This window comes from Triticum urartu, chromosome 3 (assembly GCF_003073215.2).
Source record: "Triticum urartu cultivar G1812 chromosome 3, Tu2.1, whole genome shotgun sequence".
Classification (NCBI taxonomy): Eukaryota; Viridiplantae; Streptophyta; class Magnoliopsida; order Poales; family Poaceae; genus Triticum; species Triticum urartu.
Window position 1 is genome coordinate 636,836,030 of NC_053024.1, and position 9,046 is coordinate 636,845,075.

General features: G+C 42.6%; 1 protein-coding gene and 1 non-coding gene across 4 annotated transcripts; one reads left to right on the forward strand and one right to left on the reverse strand.

Moving 5' to 3' along the window:
- Positions 1–1,795: 1,795 nt before the first annotated feature.
- On the forward strand, positions 1,796–6,080 carry LOC125545547. 3 transcript variants are annotated; one of them, XM_048709538.1, is made up of 3 exons: positions 1,796–2,375; positions 3,958–4,078; positions 4,158–6,080. In XM_048709538.1, exon 3 carries the CDS (start codon positions 5,303–5,305, stop codon positions 5,906–5,908), a length of 606 nt encoding a protein of 201 aa, XP_048565495.1. In that variant the 5' UTR covers positions 1,796–2,375; positions 3,958–4,078; positions 4,158–5,302; the 3' UTR covers positions 5,909–6,080. The 3 variants fall into 3 exon arrangements, with proteins under 3 accessions (XP_048565495.1, XP_048565496.1, XP_048565494.1); XM_048709539.1 differs by having other exon boundaries at positions 4,169–6,080; XM_048709537.1 differs by lacking the exons at positions 3,958–4,078; positions 4,158–6,080 and adding an exon at positions 2,474–3,673 and having other exon boundaries at positions 1,939–2,375.
- Positions 6,081–6,422: 342 nt separating this feature from the next.
- On the reverse strand, positions 6,423–6,496 carry TRNAV-CAC. Its single transcript has one exon. It is a non-coding gene; the product is annotated as a tRNA-Val (tRNA).
- Positions 6,497–9,046: the final 2,550 nt, after the last annotated feature.

Consider the following 9,046-nt stretch of genomic DNA (forward strand, 5'->3'; position numbering starts at 1 on the left):
TGACCACGTCCCTTGGGCTCGATCTCGACAAGATCCTGGCGTTGCCGGACCATGGCATTGGTGGCCTGGCCTGCGGATTTGGTAGTGGCCGGTGCTGCATGATGGCGTTTGTCGGGATCCATGGTGGACGGATCGCTGGGCCTGCCGAGGAGGTCGATGCGCCACTGCCTCTGTGCCTCCAAATGTGCATAAATTTTGCATGTCCAGGAGTACATAAATTTGCCCATGTGATAGGTCTAAAAATTTTCATAGTCTTGCCATGTGGACTTTTCAAAGATTTATACACTTTTGTCACGCTTTTTTGGGAAAACAAAATGTTTCTTTTATGAATTTGCCATGTGACCAGATATGAAACTTGCCATGCAGTGAACAAATTTCATAAACTTGCTTTGTGACTAGTACTCCAAAAAATGCATTTTTTCATGATATGTACATTTGCCATCGATGGCATTTTTTTTAGTTTATTGGCATGGCAAATTTTAATTTTCTATTTTACCATGGCAGATTTACCTTTATTGACATGGCAAATTTACCTGAATCGCCATGGCAAAATTTAACTATTATTGAGATGGCAAATTTACATTTTCTTGCCATGGCACATTTGCGTTTAACATACATGTCGAAAATTTGCTATGGAAGATTTAATTTAACGGATCATGGCAAATACAGTAATTGGCCATGTCAACTTTTTATCGTCCTGAACATGGTACAATTGTCTATTTTCTATGGGACGATGGCAAATTTATCTTATGCGTCATGGCATATTTTAGTGCATGGACCATGTCAATTTTTCTAAACTGTGTCCACGGAAAATTTATTTCATATATTTTTAATATACATCAACCATTTTACATTTTCTGGTAATGATTTGTGTTATCCTTACATGCACGGCAAATTTCTTTATACAAGCATGGCAATTTTACTTAAAATACCATGGCAAATTTTAATGTCCAGATGCCATGGAAAAATTTTAGCTCATATTTTTTTGCACTGTTTATTCTAGCTTTTTACACGGTAATTTTTGCCTTGGCAATTTTCCGGATATACTTTTTGCCATGGGAAGAAATTTCCCATGTGAGAATCACTATGGCAATTCTACTTTATTTGTTTGCACCATGGTATATTCATTTTTTGAAGCATGGTAAAGTTATTGTTCAAATTTTACTTTGTTGACCAATGACAAAGTTAATTTTTTGGACCCTAAAAAATTCGTACTTTTAGACCATGGCAGAATTTTCATTTTCGATCATGGCAAATGTACTCTTATTAGTCATAATAAAAATACCGTGCTTCATTTTTTTTTGACTGCAAACATTGTGCTTTATTTCTAGTTTTATTTAATTCACAGTAAAAAGGCATGTAGGGCACTGTGAGGACGGTCGCCCCCCAGTCGAACGAAACGTTCGGTCCAAGGAGGCTAGAAATCTGGCGTTCGTTGCTTATCGATGTCCTAGATATAAGACGTTTCGGCAGTTAAAGTCAAACTGCTAAATCATCCAAAAGGTCTTATATTTAGGAACGGATGTAGTGCCCAGTAATTCAAACTCTAGCAAGTACTACACCCTCCGTTTTAGAATATAAGGTGTATTAACTTTCGTGCGAGTCAACCATTTGAAAGTTTGACCGAGATTGTAGAATAGAATAGAAATATCTGCAATACCTAATAGATAAATAATAAAACTACTTTTTATGATGGCTAAAATGATATAAATTTCATATTGTGGATGTTAATATATTTTCTCAAAACTCGGTCGAACATGCACTTGTTTGACTTTTGAAAAAACAAATACACCTCATATAAAAGAACAGAGGGAGTACATCCATAACAATAAAATTTTGCAAGGACCGAACAGCGAGAGAAACGCAGCGAGCATGACGCACCCGTCAAAGTGGACCAGCATGCAGTGACAAACTGAGCCCAAGATGGCCTAAGAGAGGCTTCCTTACCGGCGGGCCGGGATCGAAGCAAACAGTCTCCAAATCCGACGGGCCCGCCAAGAAATTGGTTTGTAAATAAACTTATAACATACCCTAGATTCTCTTCTCTGTCTCTCATCCGCCGTGCCTGACGGCCGCCACAATCGTCCCCAACGCCTCACGCAAAACCGCGGTAACATATTAGCCGTCCCCGACCTCGCCGTGGCCAGTCATGGCCGGATCCTCCCCGCCTAACCGTACCCGAGCTCGCCGTGGCTCGATCTCGCCCGACCAAGTGAGGCGACGGTATGAACCGACCGGCAGAGGGAGGAAGGGAGGTACCTGCGGTGGTGGTGGCGGCGCCCGGCGACCATCTGGATCTGATTCGGCCGCGTCCGGCTCCTATTCAAGGTCAGGTAGATCTGATTCGACCGCGTCCGACACGGAATCCGGGTCAGGTACGCAATCTTGCCTCCGAATTCGACTACAATTGGGGCTCAAGCCCCAAGCACAACAAAAGATCCAGTCTTTAGGGCTCTATATATACTGCTTGCAGACAGAGGGAGCAGCAGATCGAAAAAAAACCAGGATGTCTAAGCGGCTCCAGGGAGAGGAGAAACACGCAAACTGCGCCCGCAAAAGGTCACGACGTTCTGATCAGAAGCACCTCTATCTGGTACTGGATGACTGGAAAGATGGGTTCAGCATTCACAAGATTGAGGCCGACGACGATGACGCGGACCTTGGCTAGCCACCGGTCCTCCGGTTGGTGTCGCCGGCGCCTGGTTTTCCAATGCGCTTTGCGGTCCTGGGCAGCAACATCGTCATCGTCACCAACCCACGCTGTGGCCAGGCTCCCACACTTTTCTATGATACGAAAAGAACAGGACTCGCCGTCGGCCCTCCACTCCCCGGTCCACTGGTAGGTGACTTCCACACCTCCGTGGCCACTGCGGATATGCTGTATGCGCTGAGTTTTCACCATAGGAATCAGCAGCACTCCTTTGAGGTGATGTCTTGGGAATCTCCAAATCCTCATACCATGAGCTGGTCATGGACAAGTGTGCCCTCACCACCCCCGTTCGAGGAGGATGAATGGATCACCTCCTACGCCGTGCACCCTGATGGACGCACCATCTTCATGTCTGGGGTCAACAAGTACAATCTCAAGCGCCGGACCTTCTCTTTCGACACCGGCTACTGCGAGTGGAGGTTTCATGGTGAATGGGCCTTGCCTTTCCAAGGCCAGGGCTACTATGACAAGACGCTGGACGGATGGGTTGGCCTTCACGAGGATGGCTACATCTGCGCCTGCCAAGTCGCCCCCCGCAGCCGCGCAAGTACCATGCAGCCGGAGTGGAAGATTGTCAAGGGGAAGTTGTTCCACAAGGTCCCGGAGAGGAAACGAGCGGCCTCATATGCCACTCTAACATGCATGGGCAATGCCAGATTTTGCCTTGTGGAGTGTGTGGTACGCGAGGAAGTCGAGTATGAGGACGCCTTAGGTGATTGTGATGGTTGCATGCTCCTTATGACCAAGTTTGGCCTCAAGTACTCTCATAATGGAGAGTTGCAAACCATCAATCGCACCACCAACTCCTATGTGTTGTCCAAGCATATCACCGGGTTTTCTCCTGTAGCGTTCTGGATGTAGGAACTAGCTGGCTGGCTTAGCTGTACGCAATGGATACTATGTCTGTTTCGAGTTTCTGGATGTATATTATGATTTGCATCAATAAAAATTACTTCGTGGCAATCTTGTCGAACCAGTTTATCTTTATTTTTACATGTCTGTCCAGAAAACTCCGAGATATCGATAGGTTTCAGGAACTAAAAAACATGCAAATCATACTAAATGTCGATGGCAGAATTCAAATATATTTTTATTTTCAGCATATAAACAGCAAAAGTAGTTCGTCGCTACAGAAAAGAAATGATAAGTTTACAAACCAACTTGGCCGGTAATTGTGTAGGTCTCTTCAGCTTGATACTTTGTTTCTCTCTAGAACAGATATAGTCTGATCATCTCTTTCAGAACAGATCTGAAGATGATATTGCAGCTAGAGGTTCATTGTCTCCACCAACAAAGAATTTTGGTCGGTTTCCATCCACCTATGAAGCATGAGGTGTCTTTAATTAATCTCCTGCTCCAGGAATCCAGGTATGCCTTGCTTGGCGATTTAATTTGCTTGTGCGGCCTGATTCAAAATTAGGTATATCCCTGCTGATTTTGTGTTCAGTTCAATTGCAGAAAAACGGGAAAGTCTAAAGCATCACTTATTTTGGAACATACGGGCTATATGGCACTTCATCTATCTCGTGATATTGTGGCTGACCTAGTTGTTTGTACATCCTTCATGTTGAATTTTTGAGACCATAAGTTGGTTGTATTAGTGGTGTTGGCCTCAAATGGAACAGAAAAAGGCTAATGAACCATCTCCCTAACATTCATTCTACTTTAAATAATTGTACTGTGAGAAATCCTGGATAATTGATTCAGACATCAACCACCAGACCTTATACCATCATTAAATTTGGCCTGACATTTCCAGGCACATACTGTATCGAAGCACTATATATATAACCACACTACTATGTATGTTGTTGAATATTCACTTGAAAATGATAGAGAAGAAACGTGTGTTAGGTGGTGTGTACAAAGATAGATGTATGGATGTGTAGGCTGTCATTTTATTTCTTGGAATTACAGGCATCGGGAAAAATCTAGCCAGTATCGTAGCATATCACCGTAGTAGCTTGCCTAGATTCATATTCACATGTGTGATTGAGTTTATTGTCGTATAGGATTTCAATATACATTCATAAAATTGTGCAAGGCTACCGCACCACATGCACAAAATGGATTTTGTCCGGGGGCTTAGATAGCTCTAGACAACTGTGCAATAGCAAAGACTACTCTGTAACATTTGATGTTGTGACTTAAACTTATGATGTGTTTGGTCCAAGGTTGTTCTGAGTTCCTTGTAGCTCAAAATAATAAACGGATGTATTCGCTCCATCTTTCTTTTCCTTTTTCAGTTTTAAGAGATGGAATATTTGTGTCCCTTGCAAATACTAATGCTTCTCACCCTTAATTACTAGGCGGTTCACTGTATGTATGGTTGATGCTGATTGTATTCTGCTCAGGGTTTGATACTGGCAGATTCTGACTATTCCATGTAATAGTAGGTAATGGGTCTTCCTCGGCGGGGGGCGGCAGCACAATCTCGTCGGACATTGGGTGAAGGGGCTGCTTGTCCTTGTTGTCAACGGTCGGGAGCACCTCCGTGCCAATCTCATTGCTCTCCTCGATATGCACACAATTCATGGAGTCAAGCACAACACAGAGTTCATGGCTAATTGAAGAGCATGTAGTTAAAACGGCATGACTGTCACTCTTCTCCTCCTCTCAATCCCTCCTATATTTACTCACCCTGCCCACGACTACTTACCCGCCCCCTCTCTTCTCTCACTGACAACCTTCCTCCTCCCCATCGCCATGAGCTCTAGCTCCAGCTCCAACGCCAACCCCTTCCCTTGGGGTATTGGTTGGAGGGCCTTCTTCCTCGGGTGGACGGCTGGTGACCGGACCCAGTTCGAGAACACCATGGAGGTGTGCTCGAACTTCGGCTCCATGCCTGAGATGCAGAAGGAAGCTAATGCAGTGCTCATGAAGGCCACTGCAGAAGAGCTGAAGACGTTGGTTCCTGACCCAACGAAGGGCGTGATGGCAGTTGACATCATTCGCCGGGCCATGAATCAGTCCGTCTCCGACGATGCTAAACAGAGGAAGAAGTGGTGCAAGTACAATACCTACTGGGCTCCTGATGACCGTCGTGCCGCAATGTACTGGGAGACGGCTATCGCGCCACCGGCGGTCATCGACGGGGAGCCTAAGGCGGAGGAGGAAGAAGCGGTGCACAATGCTAGTGAGGGCGCCAGAGTCGGGCCGTCGTACCTGGTAGATCGACCTCGACTCTGCCGAGGATGATGACCCACCGGCCCGCACGGCGATGAAGAAGAAGATGAAGGCCAGCGGCTCGACCAGCCGCTCCGCACGCCGTGAGTCGGCGCGACACGTATGAAAGAACAAATTGTTAACATATTTTTTTTCTAGTTAGTGATATTGGCAATCGATAAAAGATGTATGCAAGTAAACCATGACAAAATATATGCTGTGATACAATTGTTAATGAAAAATATAATGGTGCCATTCACATCTTTTTTAACGTCGTTACTAATTAACTAGTGGTCAAGTACTGTACATACAAGTATGATTATTGATTTTCTACAAGAGTATATGCTTTAGACGAAAGGAGTATATAACATGAATAATTTGAGCAAGTCAATTCTTTAATTCTTGCATATGCCATTAATATAATTTTGTTGGCTTCTTTTTTAGATGAATCATGCATTTAGGAGATTAAATGTGATTAAGTGGATTAATCTCGAACCAAATTAACGAGCTACTCCTATATGCTTTTTAAAAAACGTTAAAAAAAGGTTGTCTAAGCCCAGGTTCGAACTGGGCACCTTTAGTGTGTGAGACTAACGTGATAAGCAACTACACCACCCAGACAAGTTGTTTTTTTAAGCCAGGTGCTGCTATATTACCAACTGACATACACGCCTGTTGCATGCTTAAACGGTTAAACCAAATAATTACGTTGACTAGATTTTACCCCGCGTATTGCTGCAGGAATTTTTAGTACTGTATAGGAGGATTTATAAAGTGAGAAATAGGGAAACTTATGAAAGGAAATATAAACATATGTCTATTTGAACATTTGAATGGTATAAAAAGTCCGACAAATTAATATATTATAGAGTATCTCCATATTTGCATAACCAAAAGAATGCGTTGCCAACATTAAGAGAACTAACATATATTGGGATGAAAATTTTCTCATAACGATTCAAGATAATATTTGTTAGTAAGCATGTAGTACAGTAGTAGGGCTATAGGCACCATACAGTTAAACTAAATTTCAGAGAGAATGCAAGTATGTTAATAATAGTACTTCATATTTCCTTTCATTTGTATATGCAGGTGATTGTTGTGACAACAGTAGAACCCTACAATTTGGGAAGAACAAAAATGTCAATCACACAATTGTATCACTCGAGTAATAGAACAGAACGAACCATAAAATTCAGAATGGAATACCTGAAAATGAACAAATTACCTGAAAATTATATGATATATGTTGTGAACTTGTGATTCTACAAAATAATCTACCGAGAGCAATAATAGTACAAAATACTAAACTAACATGTGTGAGAGGGGGGAGACGGAGAGATGCGGGATTGCAGTTAGGCACAATATAGCTCGTCAGGTGGACGCCTGGGCGTAGTCTTGGACCATCATAGCTCACACGATGACAGGGATCACCGGGCTTCAGGAGAGGTGAAGATAAAGGGAAGGATCACGAGGCTCTGATCCGGCAGTAGTGCTTGGGTCTCTGATGGTGACGATCGACTTGTGAAAGCTTGGCCGGCCGTGGTGCAATACGAAGAGAAAGAGGTAGAGATAGACGAAACATGGGAAGAACCGATTGGTGTTGTTTCCTTTTCATGAGGGAATAGTTGGAGCTTTATTCGTCCAGGGAGATGAATGAACCTTCGGGGGTTCGTTGATTAGATAAGATTAATAGGGTAATAAGACGGCGGTTCAGGAGATGGCCAATAATATTCCTTCAGTTATGGAAAAAAATAGCGCACACACAGCCTAATCCCTTAAAACTCGTGCAGTTATTGTACTCTTTTCATTTTTTTTTAGTCTGCATATAAGATTTGGTCAAAGTCAAACTTTATAAAGTTTGACCAACTTTGTTGAGAAAAATATCAACATCTACAACACTAAAGCTATATGGTATGAAAATTAATTTCATGATGCATCTGACAATATTGATTTCTTATTGTGAATCTTAATATTTTTTTCTATAAACTTAGCCAAAGTTGATAAAGTTTGATTTTGACCAAATCTTATATGCAAGGCTAAAAAGAAATGGAGGGAGTATGTGCCTTCTTTCTCTCGATTCCTCTCCCTAGCATGATCCACATGCACATGAATAGCACAGTCAGATCCTTCTTTCCCGGGCATGCATTGTTATTTGTGTTGTGCCCCTCATCGCTCCGGATCGAGCTTGCCTGCTCCCTCCCTATGCTCTCATCCGTGCTCCCACTTCATCCTACGGCTGTCCTTTTCCTTTTTTTTCTTTTCTAATCTAATAATCCCTTCCCTGATTTTAAGGAGTGGGGCCGGGTCTTATTTGATTTCAATCAAATCAAGCCACGTATGCGGAAGCACGAATGGGCACACACGCGGGGAGCAGGCAAATCTCGTCTTCAATCAAGGCTAGATTTATTCCTGGCAATAGTGTGCATGCTGCATTAATTCTCTAATTTTCCAGCCCTCTAAATACGGACGTGGCTGGATAGAAGTCTAGTGATAGACATTTTTTTTCCTAATTATTTTCTTGCATCTAGGGTGGAAGGATGCATGTCTCATGAGTGGGTGCATGGATGAGGATGAGGAACTGCTGACGTGGTAGGTTGATGACGTGGACAGTATACATGCTAAGAGAATTGCTAGTAGTGGAAATCAACTTCTTAAAAATGTTAGATAAGTTCTTTACAGTGTTATAAAGGCTTACACCTCAATAGCTTCCCTGGATTATTTAACATACCCCCTAGATTTTATTTACTCTGCATATTTGCTTTTTGTCCTAATTTATGCTTCCCCATCCCATAATGTAAGACGTCTTTTGACACTAGTGTAGTGTTAAAAAATATCTTACATTATGGAATGGAGTAGTACTACTTTACAATATACTCCCTTTATTTTTGTATACAAGGCCACAAACTCATATTACAGGTACCAAAATAGAAATTAATGCCTACTTAAGCCAATGTTGCAAGCTAGTCTTTTCTTCTCGCTTGACGTGTTAATTAATGTGTATTTTTCTCTTCAACGCGAAACAAGACAACCCTCTCACTCATCATTGGTTGATTAATGTGGTACATGAAAACCAATCTTCTCACTCCCACATGCATGCAAGCGGTATTAATGTCCTCGATTGCTAGTACGAAGCAAACCTCATCAATTTTACCTCAATTGATATTAGTG

Coding starts and splice junctions, on each gene's coding strand:
- LOC125545547 (XM_048709537.1), top strand. CDS start 2,711: ATGCGCTTTGCGGTCCTGGGCAGCAACATCGTCATCGTCACCAACCCA.